The following is a 20136-nucleotide window of genomic DNA, read 5'->3' on the forward strand; positions in this document are numbered from 1 at the left end:
CTGATCCTGCCTCCACTGGTGACATTTTCTGGATACACGCAGTGATTTTTATGATGTTATTCAGGGGACCTGGGCATAAAATCAAGACCAGTGCCAGGCAGGGTAGACACTAAGGGTCCCTTGTACTCTGTTCACTGAACAATAATTTTGTGTCAAAATTGCTTAGCAATGTAAATATCCTTTGTTATTAGCAGAAGTAGAGCAAACAACCACACAACACATCTGCTTGATGCACAGTTAGAAAATATTTGTATTATACCAGGGGTTTTATCTACTCCACCACTTCTGTTCAATGTATGTCTTTTTCTCACTCACTACCTGACATGTAAGATGATGTTAAAAAGCTGTATTTATTCCACAGGTTATTGATAAGCTACATCTGTCATTCACAGTGCTATCCAACCAAGAGTTTTATTTCACACTGACTTTGTATGAGATTTCAAGAAAATCTCACTCTGAAACAGAGAGAGTCCTACATATCTCTGCCCTGGATGTTTGTAGCTTTGATATTTATAAACAGAATGATGAGATTTGATAGATTTAGCACAGGTTTGCAGTAGAGAGAAGGGCAGAAGAGGTGAAGTCAATTTGCAGGAATGAAAATGTATGCAGTTGCAAAATAAAACAATCATTTACCTAAGGGACATTATTCCTGAGAGAAACATCTGCAAATTCAGGACATTTTGTTCTCCTTCTTTCGCTTGATGAATTAAATCCTGCAGCAACACTTTTAAGTTAGGTTTTTCAACACTTGTAAGTTAGGTTTTTGATTTTCAAGTGAGGAAGCCATTGCTGTGCAGATGTTTGTCCAAATTTTATCATTTTAATCCACTGATTGCAAAATTATTTTATTCCAAACAATCATTCGTAAGCGCCACTCAGAAAGAATGGATTAAGCTTTCATATTTTTCTTCTCCAGGATAAAGGCTGAAAATATGCATTCAATAATTCAGTGTCTATGACAAGCTTCGAGGGGGACCCTATCCCCCCCCCCCTCCGTGAACCTGCCAGCTCACCACAGGAGGTAAAGTCGGAAGCTTTGCTCCAGAGGAACCCCAAGAATTCTCGGCAGCCGTGGCAGCACCAAGGCCTGTGCAGGGGACCAGCAGACGTAAGTAGATGAGATGGTCTCCACATCTCCTGAGCAGAAACCGCTCTCATGTAAAATATTCCACCATTTAATTCAACAGCCTTTAGACAGGCTTCTGGGTTTTCGCTGAAACAGCACAGCAACAGAAGCATCTAACAGAAAGCAGCATACTGCTGGAAAAGCAGCTTACTAAGAAATACTGTTTGAAACAAATAGCCCCATGCTGGGAGGAGATGGGCTTTAGATTTTGTTCTAAGTCCTCCTACTTTTATGACTACAAGAGCGGTTCCTGCTCTGTTGTAGCTACTCTTGGATTCTGTCGCAGCTAATGCAGATGAACATCTTGCACTTGACATTTAACAGAAAAGTGGGGGAGGCACTTAACAGAACATTTAAAACAATTTCTGGAGACGTTAGGTCCCTCTGAAGAACTGATCATTCTTTAACTCAGGTCTACTTGCCTTTGTTCCATCTATATCCTATGTTGTAGAAACCATTCATGCTGTGTTTTAATCTTATGCTGGCTACTCAGACTACCACTCAGACTGAGCTACTGCATTCAATTCTGAGCCCCTTGTGCAATGATGTATAACAAAAACCCCACAGCTACTAGATGACTCCTAATGTTTTGCTTTCAAATGTTAATGCCTTTGTCATCTTGAAGCCTCAATCTCTACTGTGTCAAACCACATAGGATCCCTGTTTGCCTAGCAGGACTGTGAGGAGGATGAAATTCCAAATTTCACAAGGGACTGTGAAAATTACACATTTGATGTTCAAATGTTCCATGCAAAAAACTCCAGTGAAATTAACTTTGTTTACAGTCAAAGCAACTAATTTGACTTCAACTTTTATACATCTTGTTCTCTATTTAAACAGTTTAAAATGGAAACAAAAATTCATTTCAAAATGAAAATTCAAAACAACTCTAAAGACGACAAAATAGGTCTTTCTGATAAAGATGACAAAATAGGTCTTTCTGATATTTTTGGATTTCTCCTCCCCACCACAGACACACACACACTAAGCTGCTTTTCTTCCTTAACAAATATAAAAAAAACAACAGCTAGGTCTCATATTGCAAAGTAGTTCAATTTTTATGGCACCGTAGATATGACTGTGTCCAAATTTCTACTTATTCCCACCTACCTAAAATTATCTGTGCCAGAAGAGCACTTGACTTCAACTACAGTACCTTTGCACTGGCAGTAAAGGTTCAATGAGAGTTGGCGGCATCAAGAAGAGCTATCTGCCAAAGGAAGGGTTGCAAAAGAGTTCTACAGTGCAGTTTCAGTTTAACCTGTATCCTCAGGAGAACATAACACTGTACTTGCAGAGAGGTGGTGTAATCTAAATAGTAGCTCTTTTTCAACTTCACACAGCTTTTTTGCCAATCAGGGTCTATCTTCTCCTTTTCAATACTCAGGACAGTTAAAATCACCACTTTTTTCTTACAGTAAGCTTTTACTTTAATTTCATGTGACCACTTAATTATACCTCTTTAAAAATCTTACTAATCCTATCAATATCTCAACCAGTAGATAATAAAACAAAAAGGGGTAGAGCGAATGGAAAGGTGATACTAAGATACAATAGATTAGATTAGGGTTAGAAATACTTAAGGTTAGAAAACATTTTACAACTATCACTTCACTGAAATGGAGTCATTCTGGAGTGGAGTGAGCACATAGCAGGATTCAAAACAATAAATTGTCTAGAACTGAGCTTCTGATACATATTTGTTTGAAGGCAAAGAATATAATGACTTGACTTGGAAAAAAAAAAGAGAAGTAAAGGGGACAGGTTAAATATCGGTCTTGTCAATTTGAGATGTCCATTTAATAAGTGCTAAAACCAGTAATGTGTCAGATAAATCTTCAGTCAAAGAGTGAATTAAGTAGCCAAACACAGCAGCAGCTTCTTGTTTCTAAAGCTTGCAAAGAAAAGCTTGAGTTTTGTGATATTGCTGCCCAGGACATCAGCACACAGCTTCAGCGACTTTAATAAGCATCATATAGACAAAAGTCTGAACATTTCATAGTACTCCAAAAATAACTGATCATTTGTGGGCTAGCATGAGGTCTAGTTTTCCTGCATCAGGATATCATCTGTGCCTGTAATAAAAATGGAAAGTATTTCCATCAGCAGTTTTGTCTTCTACGTCTCAATGGTGAATGCAAATATTAGCATTTGGCTGGATGACTGATTTTTAAATTGTTTATCTGCATTGTGCTGCATTTGGCTGAATTACAAGACTGGCAATTATTCTTTCCAGGCCTAATGTTCATACCCTCAGCAATACATGGACACAAACTTCTCATGTGTAAATAGCACCAGCCTAAAGGGAAGCTGCTACAAAAAAGTCTATGAAAGTGAACTTGTTTGGCAGTATCTAATTCCTCTTTCTCCTTAGAAGTAATTTGAGTCAGGGCAGACATGAACATTATCAGACAGAAAGGGAAAGGAAAGAGGGAAGGAACCTTGGAAAATCTTATGGAACAAGGGAAAGGAAAGGAACAGGAGGAGGAGGATGTGTAAATAGGGAGGTTTTTTAAAAGCACTACATATCCAAAACTGTTAGAGCAGCAATCAAATTCTTCTCTTGTTCCCTCTTATATCTCTTCTCCTTCTATCCCACTGCAATGTGCCTGTTGCAACCTTTTTAGCCTCCCTCATGCTAGGCAGGCAACTCATGCAAAATCTCTTTTTCCCGAACTGCTTCAACTTCTGCCCTCCAGCCTGTTCCCTCCTGAGCTGAGCAACAAGCTGCCTGAGCCTCCTTCTCCTCTTAGTGGACTCAGTACAGCTCTGGGAGACAGCTGCCCATGACTACTCCAACACAGCAGCTCCCGCTGGCAGACACAGAGGCTCTGCTGGCATCCCCATGGCCCTCTGCGGCCATTCTGCAGTGAGCTGCTGGAGAACATATGTTGAGCACTTACCCGACTCACGTGGCAACACTGTACTTAACCTCCATGGAGCACAGGCATCTTTCACCCAGATTATTTTTCTTGCTCTTATTCCTTTTACCCTATTTTTAAATCATTCCCAAGTCTTTCTTCTCACTCTCACTCCCGAAAACTCAGAAAAATATGTGATCACTAGGATATTTCATGCAATTATAGAACTTGTTTATGCTGTCATGGATTGGATTTGTATGTAGGAGTGGATTAACACTGATATTGTTAAAAATAAACAAATTTACCTCAGATCCATACTTAGTTTCTAACTAATTAGTAGATTATAGAAATTCAAAAATGAGCTTGCTTTAACATTGAATTACCAAATAGATCACTTGGTAATAACAGTGATTTACTTCAGCTCTACAAACCTTGTTGATACCACTGTATTATCATTCAAATCTCTCCTGTAGCTGAGTTGCTTTGATTTGAGCTCAAATATGGTATTTTACTAGTTTCTGACCCCAAATAATTCTTCCCTTCTGCTTGCTTGAGTCCATTCATCCATAGATTACAATCATAACATTATTCCTTTTAATTTTTCATGACCATTCAAATCCACATTTCACTTCAGATTTCATTACAGGAGTTTTGCATGGCTTTTCGAGTTATCCATACTAACTGAATTTGAATAGCGTAAGATTTAGAAGTGAAATGCATTTTAATTAGGTTGAAATAAGATTCTTTAGGAGGGACAATATAGCTTCTTCTTCTTTTCTACCTCCATATCTACATATTTTCTGGTGCTACTACTGACCAGATGAAAGTGACAGATCCTTCTCTCAAAGCTTGCTTTAAAATAACAGATGAACAAAAATGGTACCTTCAGCACAATGTAGACAAAAACGTCAATATGACAAAAGCTTCAAACACTCAAGAATAAATAAATAGTTATTGATTCTAAATAAGGAGCCAACGCACTCACCTCAGTAGTGAATTAGCTAACGGCAGAATTGGATTGCTTAGCTATAAAAAAGGATGTGATGGAATTGAGAGAAAGATGGTGGAACACAGTCAAAATAATCAGAAAAGGGACAGACCTTAATCCTATATAACCCCCAAACACAGTATCTCACTTGAAAGCTCTGTAAGTTCAACGTAGTTGTTTATTATTCATGATCTTATGATTATAGATGTTACTTATAGGGAGACACTAAAAAGAAATCCCAATTAAAGTAAACATGCAAATAATGAGTAAAGATAATCTGTTGGGCCCATGAGAAGAATAAGAAGAGCAGAACAAAAAAAACATTTGGAAAAGATCTAATAACACCGACCAAAGAGTTAGCTATTACTATGAAGAGCAGGAATGGCACTGTCTTTATTTAGTGCTTGCATGTGGCCTACCATACCCTGGTCTTCAGTTGTGACTCACTCTCTTCAATAAATGTAATGAATAAAAATTTTGAATTTTATATTTTGAAATATGTTCAAATTGAACATATTTACATTAAGTATTTTAGCTGAAATAAAGATCAGATGTGAGGCAAACTGATCTGTCCTTTTGGGCTTTCCCCTGGCAAGCAATATGGAGTGTAGCTGACTTACGCTATCCCCATGCAAGTGTCACGGGACTCCCACTGCAGCCCTGTAACTCTTGGCTTCTCAACAGTTTTTTAGAGGTAAATTCATTCAGGTAGAGATTTGAGAGCAGCACTGGGGGCTGCAGAACAGCACCATGCAAAGGACCAGCTCCAGAAGCTGAGAATCACAGCCAGGCCTCAGAACTATGATGATGAACCTACCCCTCTAAAAACGTTCACAAAAAAGTAACACAAAGCTGCTTTCTATAGCTTTCTATGATACACAGGAGATGAAATGTTATGAGTCCAAATGGATTTCTAACACTACGTCTGTTTTTCCCCAGCCATTAAGCACTTTCTAAGGGCAAAAGCCTCAGTCAAGGTGCTTTGAGCATCCTGACCATAAATGACTTTTGCCAGTTTTTTTGAGGCTGTAATGAAGCGTATTTACTTAGCTGATTTACCTCTAATGTCTCTTACTCGGAATGTGGACATTAAACTGTGCCACATGGCTTTTAGAGCATTTCTAATTGACATATATGGGAGAGAAAAAAAATCAGTGAACATGGATATTTAGATCTTAACTACTCTGGCTAATTTATGCCTTTGCTCTTTCTGTTTCCAAGCTAAAACACTTCAACAATCGTTCCATAAATGTCTTTTTTCATCTGCTTTTCTGAGTGTTTAGATGACTGCTGTATGGTACACAAAGCCAAACATCAGTCGGCAATACTCCACCACAGCAATACCCAGTAACCAATTTCTGGGCAAAGTTTCAGTAGCTGTGAAAGATGTGAAAATCTTCAGCTGTTGTAATAAGCAGCTATCATGTTTGCAAATCTTATTCAGGGAAACCTGCAGAGATGTACATGCCACTTTGCAGTGTGCTTTGCTCCTTTGTACTCAGATGCTTTTCTCTCCAGAGACAGACGTTTATACAAATACTGTCACATTCCCCAGCCTGAAGCCTACAGGCCATGTTTCACTTTTGCCACCTTTAATTCATGTCCATTGAGGGGAAACTCTGGTGATTATCAGTGTTCACTTTCCTGGGTCATCAAAACCATCATGGTTGTTCACTGAAGTTGCACAATTCAGTGAAGTTGCCCAAATGCAGTCAGGAACAAAATGTCTCTTACTTGCTCATGTTTGCTATGTCCAGAAAACCAAACAATTCAGAGCTATGCTATTAACGTAGGATGGACACCTATGTATTTTCATATTGTTTACCAGGCAGAATAGACAAACTATCAAAGGTTTTGCAGAAATCCAAGCTGAAAAAAACATACCACAGCCACTCCACAGTTCAATGCTTTTTTTTTAACGCTGCTAAGTGCCTACAGCCCCCATCTTCACCAAGAGGACTACATACTATTTCATGCCAAATAATCATTCCATTATTTTTGCAGTAGCTAACCAGTCAATTATGCCACATGGGAAGGATGTCCCAGCAACAAGGCCACTACCTATAGAACTGAGATTCATTTTTTTTCTGTTGCTACACAGGATGGCCTGCAGAAAGTAACTGGGCATTTGTGATATAAGTGATATTTGGGGTGCAGTGAAGTACACTCTGAGAACTGTTCTAGTCCCTAGGTAGAATCTTCTTGTAATGAAGACTTCAGTACCTTTTCAAGCCTTGGCATTTATCCACAGTTTCCAACCTCTTTTCTAAAACTAACAAGGACACTTTATGAAGTGAGTGTAAATAGCAGTCCACAGAATTAAACTGCTTGTGTCAGGCATATATTTATTTCAGTGACAAACATTGACATTTTATTTCATTTTCCATGGAACATGATGCTCATTAATTTTAACAGTATTAAATGTTACTTCTCAAAGATGGTAACTCACAGCCCTGTTCAAATGCTAGCCTCACATCTAGTAACAAATCCTACTGTCCTCTCATTGTACCTGAGTACAGAGACAATTGAGTACAGAATGGGATTCACTTCTATTCCATAAGGAATGAGAGTATCTCTCAGCCCATGATAATGCTTCCTAATCCACCAGCAGGATATGTCTACACTTTTTTTTTATGCTTTGAGCACATAGTGCCATCAGAGATTTGAAGAGGAAATTGGATATTGGAGGCAGATGGCTCAAAAGTTCTAGAGTCAGATCTCTAAATAAAATAAAGAAATTAGTATCACATGTCACACCCACCATTAATTACTGCTCTCTCTTTTGGTACTAACTTGTTTAAAATTTTGAATTTATATATATTATGATTAAGTAAAGCATGTAAGCAGATGTTTGCCTACTCTGCTATTCTTCTCTCTCCAAATGTAGATTTTGTAGTATCTTTCCTGAGGCCTTCTGGCAGATGCATGCAATTTTCTACAGACAAAGGTGCTCACAAGCTGAATGACTTGTACAGGGCTCCAAAACATATTGTCTACATGGAGGCACATCTCACAGTGCTTCGTCTAGTTCCTAGAATTATTTCTATTCACTAGAATTATTTCTGTGAACATCACAAGGAAGACCCAACATTGTACTATCTTTGAGTTTACTTTTTCCTTATACCTAGCCAGCATTTCCTTAATTTACTTTGTAAATCCCACTAAGATTTATGTTAGCACAGTTGAACATAATTTCTGTAGAACTCAAAATAGGAGCAGATTAAAGCATAGAGTTTCATTTTTCTATTTTTTTCTTTCTAACCTCTTATTTGTTTTTTTTCTTAACTGTAATGTAGTAACTGTAATGTAGGCTGTATTTCTATGATAATATCAACATATTTGTACCTGAAGTTACACTAAGAGTGCATCATTTCTAGTGAACTTCTACCAAATGCAAGCTGAAATGTGAGTGGTATATCTTTGTGAATGCTTAAGGCTGAGTTAAATACTGTATTCTGTAAGAGACAGGCACTTATATCCTTAATTCAGCCTGACATAGTAGCAACAGAGTCACTACTACATCTAGTAATTCAGAGAGACTCTTACCGGAGTCTTGATGTCTCCATTCCCCAAACTTTTAAATGCTGCTATGATAATCACTGGGTCCCAGGTGGGACTCTTGGATTTGAAAGTGTTGCAGCATCCTCTGCCAAGGAACAGTCATTTGGCACTGGGAATTCAGTTTCCACAGTTCTACAACTGCAGTTGGAAAGGCAGTAACAACCAAAAAAATCTTAGGATTGCATATCCTTGTGAAGTAGAAGTCTGCTGATCTTGTCAAACACAAATCTGTTATTCTTACCCCACAGATGGATTTCAGAAGACACATATACAATGCTGACCACAAGCACAAGTGAATTATCACTAGTGCTAGCATTCCTTTCAAAAACATCACATTCACATGGGTTTACATTCTGCTTCTAATATGTAAGCATCTCTTCTGTTTGGTTGGAGAACTGGATGGTGGTAGCAGATAAGAGAAATCTCTGAAGTCCTACCTTGAAGGCTGAAAATACCTCCCTCTGTGACCTTGAGATTTCCTGCCTTCTGTGAGAGATCTAGGACATTCCTACTGTACACTGCTCTCATTTTGCAGGACCAGGAGCCAGTTATGAAGATTAACACTTGCATAGCAGAGCTAAATACGGTTTGACTGTGGTTACTATTATTGTGAATATTTCACCATATTTAAATTTCTATTGCAAATAATCATGTCACCTTCAAAGCAGCTATCAGAAAATCCTGACAGGCCAGGTGTCTCTGTGTACTTCTTGGCACACAATCATTTGGAAAGGCATCTGCTAGGATTAAGTGTGGAGCTATCAAAACCACTTGTCCCTCATGAAAACACTGTATCTAAACCTGAAGCAAGGCTGATTCTATCCTCTTGAAAGACTTTGTGGTCTTTCATGTTCTTTGCACAATATATGAAAAGTGGAACAGAATAAAATGCTTGGCAGGTGTTCTTCTTCTATCATATAACACCATGCTCATCCCAATTTAGAAATATTAATACCGAGGCTTGCAAAAAAAGACTTGTACAAACAACGGGCCAAAATGGAAACATTATCAGCCCGATAAATGTAACAGAATTGCTCAGAGCAGGCATTTTTTTTTCCAAATCCAGGTTTTCATTTACTGTTTTTTTTAACCAATTATTGCCTACAGTGCTTTGAAGGCAATGTTCCTACATGATAATCAGAGTACCATTATTTTTAGACTAGTCTTCCATAAGAATTGTTTATAGAGTTTCAGTTCTCTGTTAAATTAGGATATATGTCCTCTTCCAATTCTCCTCCAAGCATAAACCCAGCCTAAACCTCATTCTGATTCAAAAAGTGCCCATCAGCAGACCTAAAACATTCACAGAATTGTTTGCTATTCACAGCTTCAGACAAGAGAAAGCAGTTTACAATAACCACTGAATTTCTCTTGCTTGCAATTTGCTATCACCATATGCTTTATTTTTAGTAGGTCTGAAATAAATACTGCTGGATGAAGCATCCTTTGGTGCTGCACAAGAAAAGAAAAGCTATGTAATATTTGCAATAAATCTCTTGTAGCTTAGCCTCTGATCTTTCCCTTTCAGTAGAGAAAGGGACTATTTAGCTCTTGATTTTCCAGCAAAAGACAATCAATTGTGACTGACTGGAAATGAATGGCAGCACCACCGGGGAGCCCTAGGAGGGAGAGGTTGCACCAGTATGCACCAGGCACAGAAAGCCTGCACCTCCCCTGCTCCTCTCTAGTACACAGGGTGACGCCGAGGCAGGCGTCTTACAGAGTGTTGCAGGAATGTTTATGCCAGCAGAATGAGGTGCACTCATGTTACAGCACTTTCCAAAACTAAACCAGTACATTTGATGAATCCTTTCCAAGGAGGCTGATCGGATTCCTTGAGTTAAGATCAAATGAATGTTGCGGATGCTCCAGTAAAATGTGCTGACAAATAATGCTGCACTCTCTTGCATTACATTTACTCTGAATTTAAAAAAGAAATCCTTATGTATTAAAAATAGATTTTTCCATGTATTTCATTTTTCACCTGTGAACTAATTACTGCAGGACAATAAGCTAATAATAAGTCTCTATGGGACTGATAGGCAGCTGAACATGAACTATGACTGGCCTAGAACTAAAATGCCTGGGGGCAGCTGTGTAGCTCAAGTAACTGATTAGAAACCGATACTGAAAATGACTGAGAACTAAACTCCAGCAAGTCACAAAAAGATTAAAATCAAAGCAATGTCTTTTTTCACTACAACCCAGGGCATTATGGAGTATCACCTCAGCCTTCCATACCATTGCCTAGGAAAAATAGCACCAACTAGCTGTTCAGTGCATCCAACGTAATGGAGGCACCTCAGGAATTAGCTGCATCTGTCCAAGTAGAGAGTATCAACATTATTGTTTGCCCGAATAGGAATACACTGCATAGAGTTCTACTGGATATTAGTGCACAGTGTAAAAGAAATTTCTTAAACCACTGGACATCTGCCTGAGTGAAACAAGCAGAACTCAATTCAGGCCAGCACCAGCACCATAAGCATTTGCTGAAGAGCTATGCTGAACATACATTAAACAGTGTAGATCAACGGCACTTGAAGAAAAACTGATTTTATATAGTCAGAGACGCGCAGACTCTCACTGGTTTAGATAGGCAGGTATGGATTGGCATTCTTAATACTTCTCTTCTGCTACACTTGATGTTTGCAATTTGATGTCCTGCACAAACGCTGACTCCATGTACAGATTTTGACAGCCACATAAAAAATAACACCTCCCCACCCTGAGAAAGAAACCCCACAGGGAATTTAAGTGTGATAATAAAAATGAGCAGCAATAAACTTCATCTGAACTGCATGGTTATAAACAACGCTCATGAAACCCTCACAGCCAGGATCAATAAAAGGAAATGCCATCACTCCTGAGAGCCAAGGGCTATTAGAAAAATAGAAAGCTTTCTATTTCAGAGTGCATATGTCTAGAGTCCATATTCTACTGCTTCTTCTGTGGCATACAGACGGGACAAGTAAGCAAGCTAGTTCTCTTTGACTGCCAGTGCTGCAACAGCGAAACCAAGCCATGGACTGCCCAGCAGGGAATTCTGTGACCTTGAGACATACTCTGTTGAGCCATGCAACTACCTCACATTCATGTCCGAAGTCATCAAAATTTAGGGCTTAAGTTTTTCCCATCACAACAGCTAGAGCTCTTTCCACTTTGATCTCAATTCCTAATGCACATACATCCATGTTCCATTTGAAATGATTCACAAATGTTTCCAAACTTTCATGCCCATTAGGTAATTTTGAATGTCTCCATCTCTGTAATTCTTTAACTTCTTGATGGAAATTAATTTCTCTTTTTTTGTAGTACAAGAACATTTCACTCCAGTTTCACCTCTGCAAGCCAAGTCTAAAAAAGTAAAAGTCATCTCTTAGCACAGTCATTTTCTTGTAACCAAGGCCCACAGCATCTTGCCTTTCTCCTGTTTTGTTCTTATTTAGTTGACAGTTGGTACTTTTCATTAGTGATTGCTCTCATATTTTTCGTGTTAAGTATTCTTTCCCTCGCCTACGCAACCTCTGAAAAATTCTTTTTTTTCCTTCAAAAAAGTAAAAATCATTATAAATTCTCAGCAGGTGACTGAACTGCCACAACCCTATTGCATGTAGTGAGTTTCTGAGGTGAGATTAATCTAATTTGGCAAATATTGTGGAAATGTCTTTTGTCTAAGACACTGCTATACCGGATCTCAAATACGTTTCTATGCATAAGTCAACAGGCAGAGCTCACATGATGAAAGGGTATAGCTTGCACAAATACTGAATTGAACAGACTGAAAGCCTGCTTAAACTCTCTAAGCAGAAGTTTATGAATATCCCTTTTTACAAATATCTTCCTTTATGAACAGCTTAGAAGTAACACTCTACGATTAAAAAAAGTGTTACTTTTCAGTCTCTGTTCATTGTTTGTTTTTTCTATATGACTGTAGCAAAGCTGAATGGCTCACAAATGCAAACTAATAGCTCACATCAAAAAGCAACAGAATAGAAGACAGAAAAGATGCTACCAATCTGTATTAAAAGATTACAGTAAGCGTATCCATGAAATTTCTCACTTGCTAACAGAGAAACTACCTGAATTATCTGGGCTCGTTAATATTTTATACCACTTTATCCTGCTTTTTTATTTTCAAAATGGATCTTAACTCATTTAAATCTATTATTCTAGGCAAACGTGTTCAGTCTGTGGAATGCTCCATGCAGTAAGTTTAGGATCAGGCTCTTTGTCTAGAGTGTGTTTGACTCAAAATCTTGCCTAAACACACTAGAGATACAAATGCACATCAAATGAGGTGACAGAAATTATTCCATGTAATGAAACAGCTGGATCATAAACTTGTTTCAAATTTTCTCAGAGATTTTATAAACTCTTTTCCATGAAGTATTTAAATATACCCAGTGTTCTCACAGAAAAGCTAACAAATTTGCTCTGTTTTTTGTTAGCATCTTTTTACTCTATGCATTTATTTTATCTATTATCTGGAATACCTAAAGACAAACTTGAAATTTTGAAAGCAATATAGGAAATTCAGTCAAATATTTTCCTGCTCTGCCTTGGAGACCTCAGCATAAGATCTTTGTTCTTTAGGTGTTAGTCTATTCCTAATACTAATTAGTCTACAGAGCATTTCTATATAAGAGCTGTTACAGTCTCAAATCATACTTCCATATCATATTCTGTTTAATTACTACTTTCCATACCTGTCTTTGCCTAGGCTATGTAAAAATTATCTCCTAAAAAATGCAATAAAAATAGCAGTTACTTTGCTTTATAACATTATAGAGCTTAAAATATTAATGCACTGTTAATGAAAATCTTTGTGTAAGATTATCTGACTTGAGAACAAGTTTCCTAAACAGGAAGTAATATTACAAAGAAAGGTTAAGAGACTTGATAGTGAAGGGACTCTGCTTTCTCAATGGCAAGGCAACTTCTCTCATGTCACTGAAAAAGGCTTCCCTCTCCCTGTTCTACTGACTTCCTTTCCTGCACTCAGGCTAGATCCTTTCTTGTCATCCTATCAGCTGAAGAAATGCCATTTTCACATCCACAGTCCTGCTGGTGCCACATCATTAAAAAAATGCTCAGCATGCTACAAATATTCACCTTGTGACTAGCATACTCCTTCCATGCGCTCAAAACAGTCATTATGACTGTTTTTAGAATAGTCGTTCAGAACAAACAAAACAGTGCATCATCATCACAGGAATATGCAAAAGAAGCATCACTGATTAACATGTTCTTTCAAAAAAGCCTGAATGGATACGAGATTATACCTGTATTTAGTGGGCCACACAGACACACTCACGAATCATACTAATTTCTATAAGAAAGCATGCTAATTTCTGAAAGAATCAGAGCAGAATTTGGTTTTCCACCTCATTTCTGTGGCATGGATGCTTTAAGTAAATCTAACAGGCCAAGATGAAACACTTAGCCCTTAGTCATAAATTTCATAGGATGCTCTTATGAACAGAATGATTTTAACTCATATCAACATACTTCTGAAGAGTGAGGCTCAAATTGTAGCTAGCTGACTTGATCTTGTTCTGGGCCTCTAAGTGGGTCATGCTGTCAGTGTTGACTCCATCAATGGCTACCACAAGGTCCCCTTGGTTCATTTGCGACTGGGCTGCCTTGCTGCCAGGGGTGATCTGTGTGGAAAAGGAAAAAGAAAAGAAAACTTATCAGGGCAAATCATTTGGTGCACAAAGTGATTCTAGAGAACTTGTTCAGAATTACAGTAGGAGGAGTATTTTTCTCACTTACTGCTACTACTATAGGGGAGGACAACAAAATTTACAGAAATTAAACAAATGAAGTTAACTCACACTTCTGCAAAGGCCCTGGACAATGTCTACTTGTCATTAATTCCCTTTTGAGGGGTTAAGCCCAATTTTCTGGTTCCTTTATCATGTATTAGCAACTCAAGAGGATAATTATCATTAGTTATAATGGAGAAGTACATAAAGACATTACTTAGAAACTAGAAAGCTATCTGCTTACTACCTGCTGCATGATTTTATTGTATTTTTTCCTCCCAAAAGTCATTTTTCCCAGAAATAATTTAGTATACTGAGCTAACAGAAAACCGAATCTCTGTGAGGGGCTCTGGACATGTTTTGCTTCTTTTATTGGGAGCTTTATAGGAAACCATTCTTCCTAACCCTACCCATATAAACTCAGACAACTCAGACAAATTAGTCAATAATACACAAATTCATGAAGCAGGACTCTTCTCAGCCTTTCTCATTTTATCCTCTTTCTCGATTAAGTTAAATTGTCTACCATTCAGTTAGACACCAAGACTTGAGCCGTCCTGATAAAGGTTCTTATAAATAATCTTGATAAATCTGGGTACCACTGATAGTAAAACCTAATTTTAATAGTATTTCTTTAGCTCCTCAAGCTGAAGCACAGAGTTCAACTTGAAAAGTCAACCATTTTTCACACCTCTTCAAAAAGTAAAGATTGTTTGGGGAATATTGGCTGCTTCACAGAGATGTGAACTCCCAGCCATCTCAGATATCCTACAAGTCATACATCATACATCCCCAGCCTAAAGCAAGGGGCTGGCTGGAGGCACCACATGTTGCTTTCAGTGCACTAAAGAGAACTCTTATTGCACTCTGTTGTGAGGAAAACTGTACACTGAGTTAAGGTATACTACAATAGTGACAGCTGTGCCCTAAAAAATAAGTCCGCGCTGGGTATAGAGTAAATACCACTTAGCAGGAGCTCTGGGAGGCAATGTACAAAGCGCAGCTGTTGCACCACCTGGAGACCAACATGTGTTTCCATCCAAGCCCCTCAGCTCCACTCCAAAGCAGGGCAGAGAAGGCTCAGGCAGCATTTGAGTGCTTGAGTGTTAAAATACTAATGAGAATGCTTGTATAAACAGATGGACAGACACAGCCTCTCTACCCCAAAGAATTCCTAATTTATAAGACAGACAAAATCATGTAGGGAGGCCTACACAACTGAGAAAGTATTGATATGGCAGCTTGTAGCATTAGCCAATGACTCTTCTTTTTCCAGGCCTTCAGCTATGCCTGACCCCTGCCTGACCCCAGCTTGGCATCAGCAAGTTACTTGCACTTTCCTCTTCTCATTTAAGAACAAGATTTGGGAGAATCAAGTACTCACTAGCACTAGAAATCTGCTAAAGCATCTGGAACAAATGCCATTTCTTCTATCTTTTAGGAAATCTGGGATAGATAAAACTATTAAAAGACAACATTCCTTTCCATAATCAGAAAGGAAAAGCAGAGATAGGACATACGCTATCAGTTACCAGAGGCTGTAACATGTACTATCAAAAGGAAAGGATAGACAGAAATAAGGAGTACTAGGAAATGAAAAGCATGTACTTTATGGAAGAAGCAGCATTTACATTCCCCTTAGTTAAATTTTTGCAACCGGGTTTTGATATAGATGCTTCCAACAAATCTTTATAGGCTTTACATGTTACAGTGTGAAAGAGTTCATTGACAAAACTTACTTCATTGCTTCCTAAGCAAGTCACTTCGCACCCCTGCCCCTGCAACAAACATCTAACAGCTCCCAAGTGAAAATCATGTTTTTTGTTTTTTTTTTTTTAATACAAGGCAATTCTGGACAAGAAAAATAAGTGAAGAAGGAAAGGATCCCCTGGGATAAGTCATCAGGAAGAAATTCAATGTTTCACTCTACACATTGCCAGAAGGCATAAAATAGAAACAAAGGAACAGCTCAGATAACCTGCACCACACAGCAAACATCCTACTACCTCTGTGATGGGTCTTGTATCCTTCAGGACCAGAGGGGAGAGCTGAGCAAGACTGATTAAGAGTAGAGACAGAAGACTGCAGGAGGCTGTTTGGAAGTCCTTATACCAAAACTAGAGAAAATTCCCTTTCTGCAGTTACCATTTTTCTGAATAAAAAATCTTGTTATTTTCAATTTACTGGCAGTTAAAAAAAAAAAAAAAGGAAAAAGCTCTATTTCTTGTTTTTAATTGGCTAACAAAATCTATCCTAAACGAACTCTTGGGGGACCTGTAAAATATGCCACTGACACCCTGAAGAGCTTCCACTTACACTAAACAGAGCTAAACTGGCAAGCTGCAGAGGCACTCTGAAGTGCCCTCTCAGGCTATGTTTCATCTGTGGTTAGGAAGGGAGATTATAATACATGTGAGCATACCCAAAATAGCTTTAATCTAGCTCTCTTGGGGACCAGGAGCCACGATGCCACAGCAGCTGAGTGACTTTGTGAGACAGTCAGCCAAGTACTTACAATTCAGGACATCCTGTGCTGAAATCTGTCCGCAAGAGCAGAACTCCTATTGGCACTTCAGCTATCTGGCTCACCTTGGCTCTGCCTGGCCACCCTGTAATGATTACCTTCCTCTTAATTAACACTGGAGATTTTCCTTTTGTCTAACCCCTCTACAGGACTGCTGCTCATGCACAGTGTATGGACTCTTCAAGGAAGGAGGAGGACAGCTAGCTCTTCTTGCCAGACAAAAATTGGAAATGTTTTGGAGTTTGCTGCTTAGCCTGTCAGAACCATGATTTGTTTACATACACCAACTATACAGATGATGGACAAAATGTGGATGGTGGAGGAGTTAATAGGATGTGCTGGCACAGCCAGAAGACTAGGTAGTCCTCCAGATCTTTTACAATGTGACTAATAGTAATCTCTCTTCTCCCAGTCTTCATCTAAAAATAACCATTGGATCTTTTCACTCTGCTCTCAGTTAGTATTGTGCACTGTGCCAAGATAGTGTATGTTATGCACCCAGCAAAAATGAAATGGAAGCAGCAAGCTGAGTAATACAACAAATTTTGCTTGCTGTGTTATGATGACAGTATTTAAGGAGCAAGTAAATTCCAATGTGGTATCAAAGAGTTTGATATCCTTAATGCAAGTCAAATTTGAGAATCCAGCTGAGGTACTGATCCCAAGTACACTGACAGCCCAGCATGTGTGAGCTGTTCTCTCACCTTCCACAGAACAAGTCCTCCACTGAGTGTGTAAGCACCTGCAGGATCAGAACTGCCAACTTCCTTCAAAGGTTCTCCTTCCTCTTCCCTACCTTTTTTTTTTTTTTTTTTTTTTGAATTAAGGCATTCTACATGGCAGGATGTTTCTTTGTGTTTCAAGCAGACAGTTAGATCTTAGTAATCAATATGGCCTTTCAGATTTTCACAGCTTTATAGCTTCTTGAATTCTCCATTCTGTGCAGTTTTTTGACCTCTTGATCCAAACACAATTTATCTTGTCTCCCACTACAAGCATAAGCAATAAAATGAGGGGTTTATGTCTTTTGCTATTGGTCACTCTGGTAAAAAAAATTTTTTTTTTTACTTCATTCTGCTTAGTGCATTCCATTTTATACACCTAAGACTACAAAGCTTTTTAACTTTGAAGGGATTTGATCTATTCAACAACAATAAGGCCTGAGCTAAAAGGGCATTTGAGACAATACTGAGTGTTTTAGTTTGGCACTTAGTGGCCTGCAGCCACTTCTGATATTAAGCAACTCAAAATAGCTTTGACTTTGAGTATGTCCTGAGGTTCCAGCACAGATTTGGCTGCTGTGTAAGTGACTCTTCTGCTCCTGCGTGTCTGTAAATTAGAGTGTTTATTACACTGATGCAGGTTTACATTTAACTATTCTTTAAATGTGTATTTGTTTAGTAAGTTCTTTTGTTTCTGGCTATGAGGGGAGCGATTCTTCCTCTGAATAACAAAATACTAGCCAGTTTGACACAGCAGATAGTAGTCCTCTCTCTAAACTAGAAATAAGTAGTATTCACCTCCATGCTTTGTCTACAGGATGCTATGGTAGTATAGTACATATCAGAAGACATCTGTATGACAGAAGGTGAAATTTATCACATGTCCAGTGACATGTGATATGCCAAACCAGAACTAAATCTGCAGGAACTAAACTCAGTATCAAGCTATCACTCTCTTTTTATGGGCCACATGCTTAATGTGAGCCTGTTCCAATTGGACAGCCCAGCATTAACTGTTCACTAGACAACATCAATTAATCATTAAATACTCTTATCTGCAAGAACAAGGCTTTTCATCTGTGTCATTCATCAGTGCTCTCTGAGAGAAGAAACAAAAGCTCAAGCTTCAAAACTTCAGAGAAGAACTCCTTTCAAAATCCAAGTGAATAAGAGAAGCAAACTTCCCCTGAACAAGCGCAATGTAATTTTCTTCTGTAGTATACTGTGTCATGTTTAGTGCACAACATGACATCCTGCCAGGTATCACAGCAGGGTACTTGGAAATTTAAAGATGTAGCAAACAAAATACAATTGTGAAAGCTATAAAAACTGCTGGACATTTCAAGAAGCAAGGGAGGCTGTGGAGCAAGAGTGAAGATGTTTCCTCTATCTGTTAAAATTTAATAGCTTTAGCTTTGCTCTCAAACTTTCTGAGTGAGGGAGGCAACTTCCTTTGTGAAGTCAAAGGAACCATACTTTTTAATAACAAATAATTTCAACACATTGATATTATCTAGAATCTAGAAGGGAAGCCTTGCTATGGAGCACTTACTACCTGAAGACTGTGATGAGAATCCTGGCAAAATAAAATCATATCAAGGCAATCAGAACTTAAAAAAAAGGAAGAAGCCTGTTTCATTGCTCCTTTATCTAGGATGGATGTAACATTGCTACTGAGATACTGATTCATTCTCAGTTCAGAGCCTGGCTCACTGTGGACTTAAAAAGTCAGGTGTAGTTTAAGCATAAGAGAATTGTTCTGCAGGGTGCTTCACTTCTATTTCAAAGGTATACCTTTATCTTTCATTCCTTACTTGATACCTGCATTTTTCTCAAAACCACCAGAAGCAGAGATTGTAATCTGCTAGACACCTGGTACACTGAGTTTCTAAATTCAGTACATCCAAATTAGGATACGCTATATTACACTAATTATGATAATCTATTGGTATATTTTATGCTGGAATAAATGTTCACAGGACTGCTCTATAAGTCCATGAAAGGAATGCATTCAAGTTCAAAATCTCACTTAGTGGTGTTTTCCTTGGCTGTGTCAGTCAGTGTAACTTCTGCAGTGAGGCACGTCAGAACTAACTGGTTTGGGGGAGGCAGCAAAAAAGCTATTGTTTGACTGAGAAAAAACTTCAGAAAGCTAAGATGGTCTGTTTCTGCGAGCTTAGTTTGTCTTTTTTCTTTCACCTGGCACTAAATGAATTATGGACAATGAATTGTGTAGATGACAAAATACGAGACAGTTACTTTAAGAGAGATTCCTATTGCTAGTAAAATGGTGTTTGTCTGAAACAAATGAGAAATTGAAGAAATATGTAGGAAAAACAACGTTCCACTTTGATCTCAGCAAGAACTTTGCTGAACTTTTGCAGAACAGGCTTCATCATCTTATTCTGTCAGTAAGCAGTCATTCTGAATGGCTAAATTGAAGTAATATTCTGTATTGCATAAAGCAAAAATGTCTTTAAAGAAAACAAAAGAAGATTAACATATTTCCTAACACCCAAATGTAAATCTCAGATTCAGACAGAATGTTATGAATAACAGAATTAAAGTGTTCTGTTCCAG

At 38.3% G+C, this 20136-nt stretch overlaps 1 protein-coding gene across 14 annotated transcripts in view; it reads right to left on the reverse strand.

Annotated features, from left to right (window-relative positions):
* The window catches only part of LDB3 (LIM domain binding 3), a 122431-nt gene that overhangs the window by 76337 nt on the left and 25958 nt on the right, over positions 1–20136 (reverse strand). For 13 of the 14 annotated variants that reach the window (XM_062580298.1, XM_062580297.1, XM_062580296.1 and 10 more), the window contains exon 3: positions 14051–14202. The exons of the other annotated variant lie outside the window; for it this stretch is intronic. In XM_062580298.1, the coding sequence (XP_062436282.1) occupies positions 14051–14202 (152 nt within the window). The remainder of the gene's footprint in view (positions 1–14050; positions 14203–20136) is intronic. 14 annotated transcript variants of the gene reach the window in all.

Source organism: Rhea pennata, chromosome 7 (assembly GCF_028389875.1).
Source record: "Rhea pennata isolate bPtePen1 chromosome 7, bPtePen1.pri, whole genome shotgun sequence".
Classification (NCBI taxonomy): Eukaryota; Metazoa; Chordata; class Aves; order Rheiformes; family Rheidae; genus Rhea; species Rhea pennata.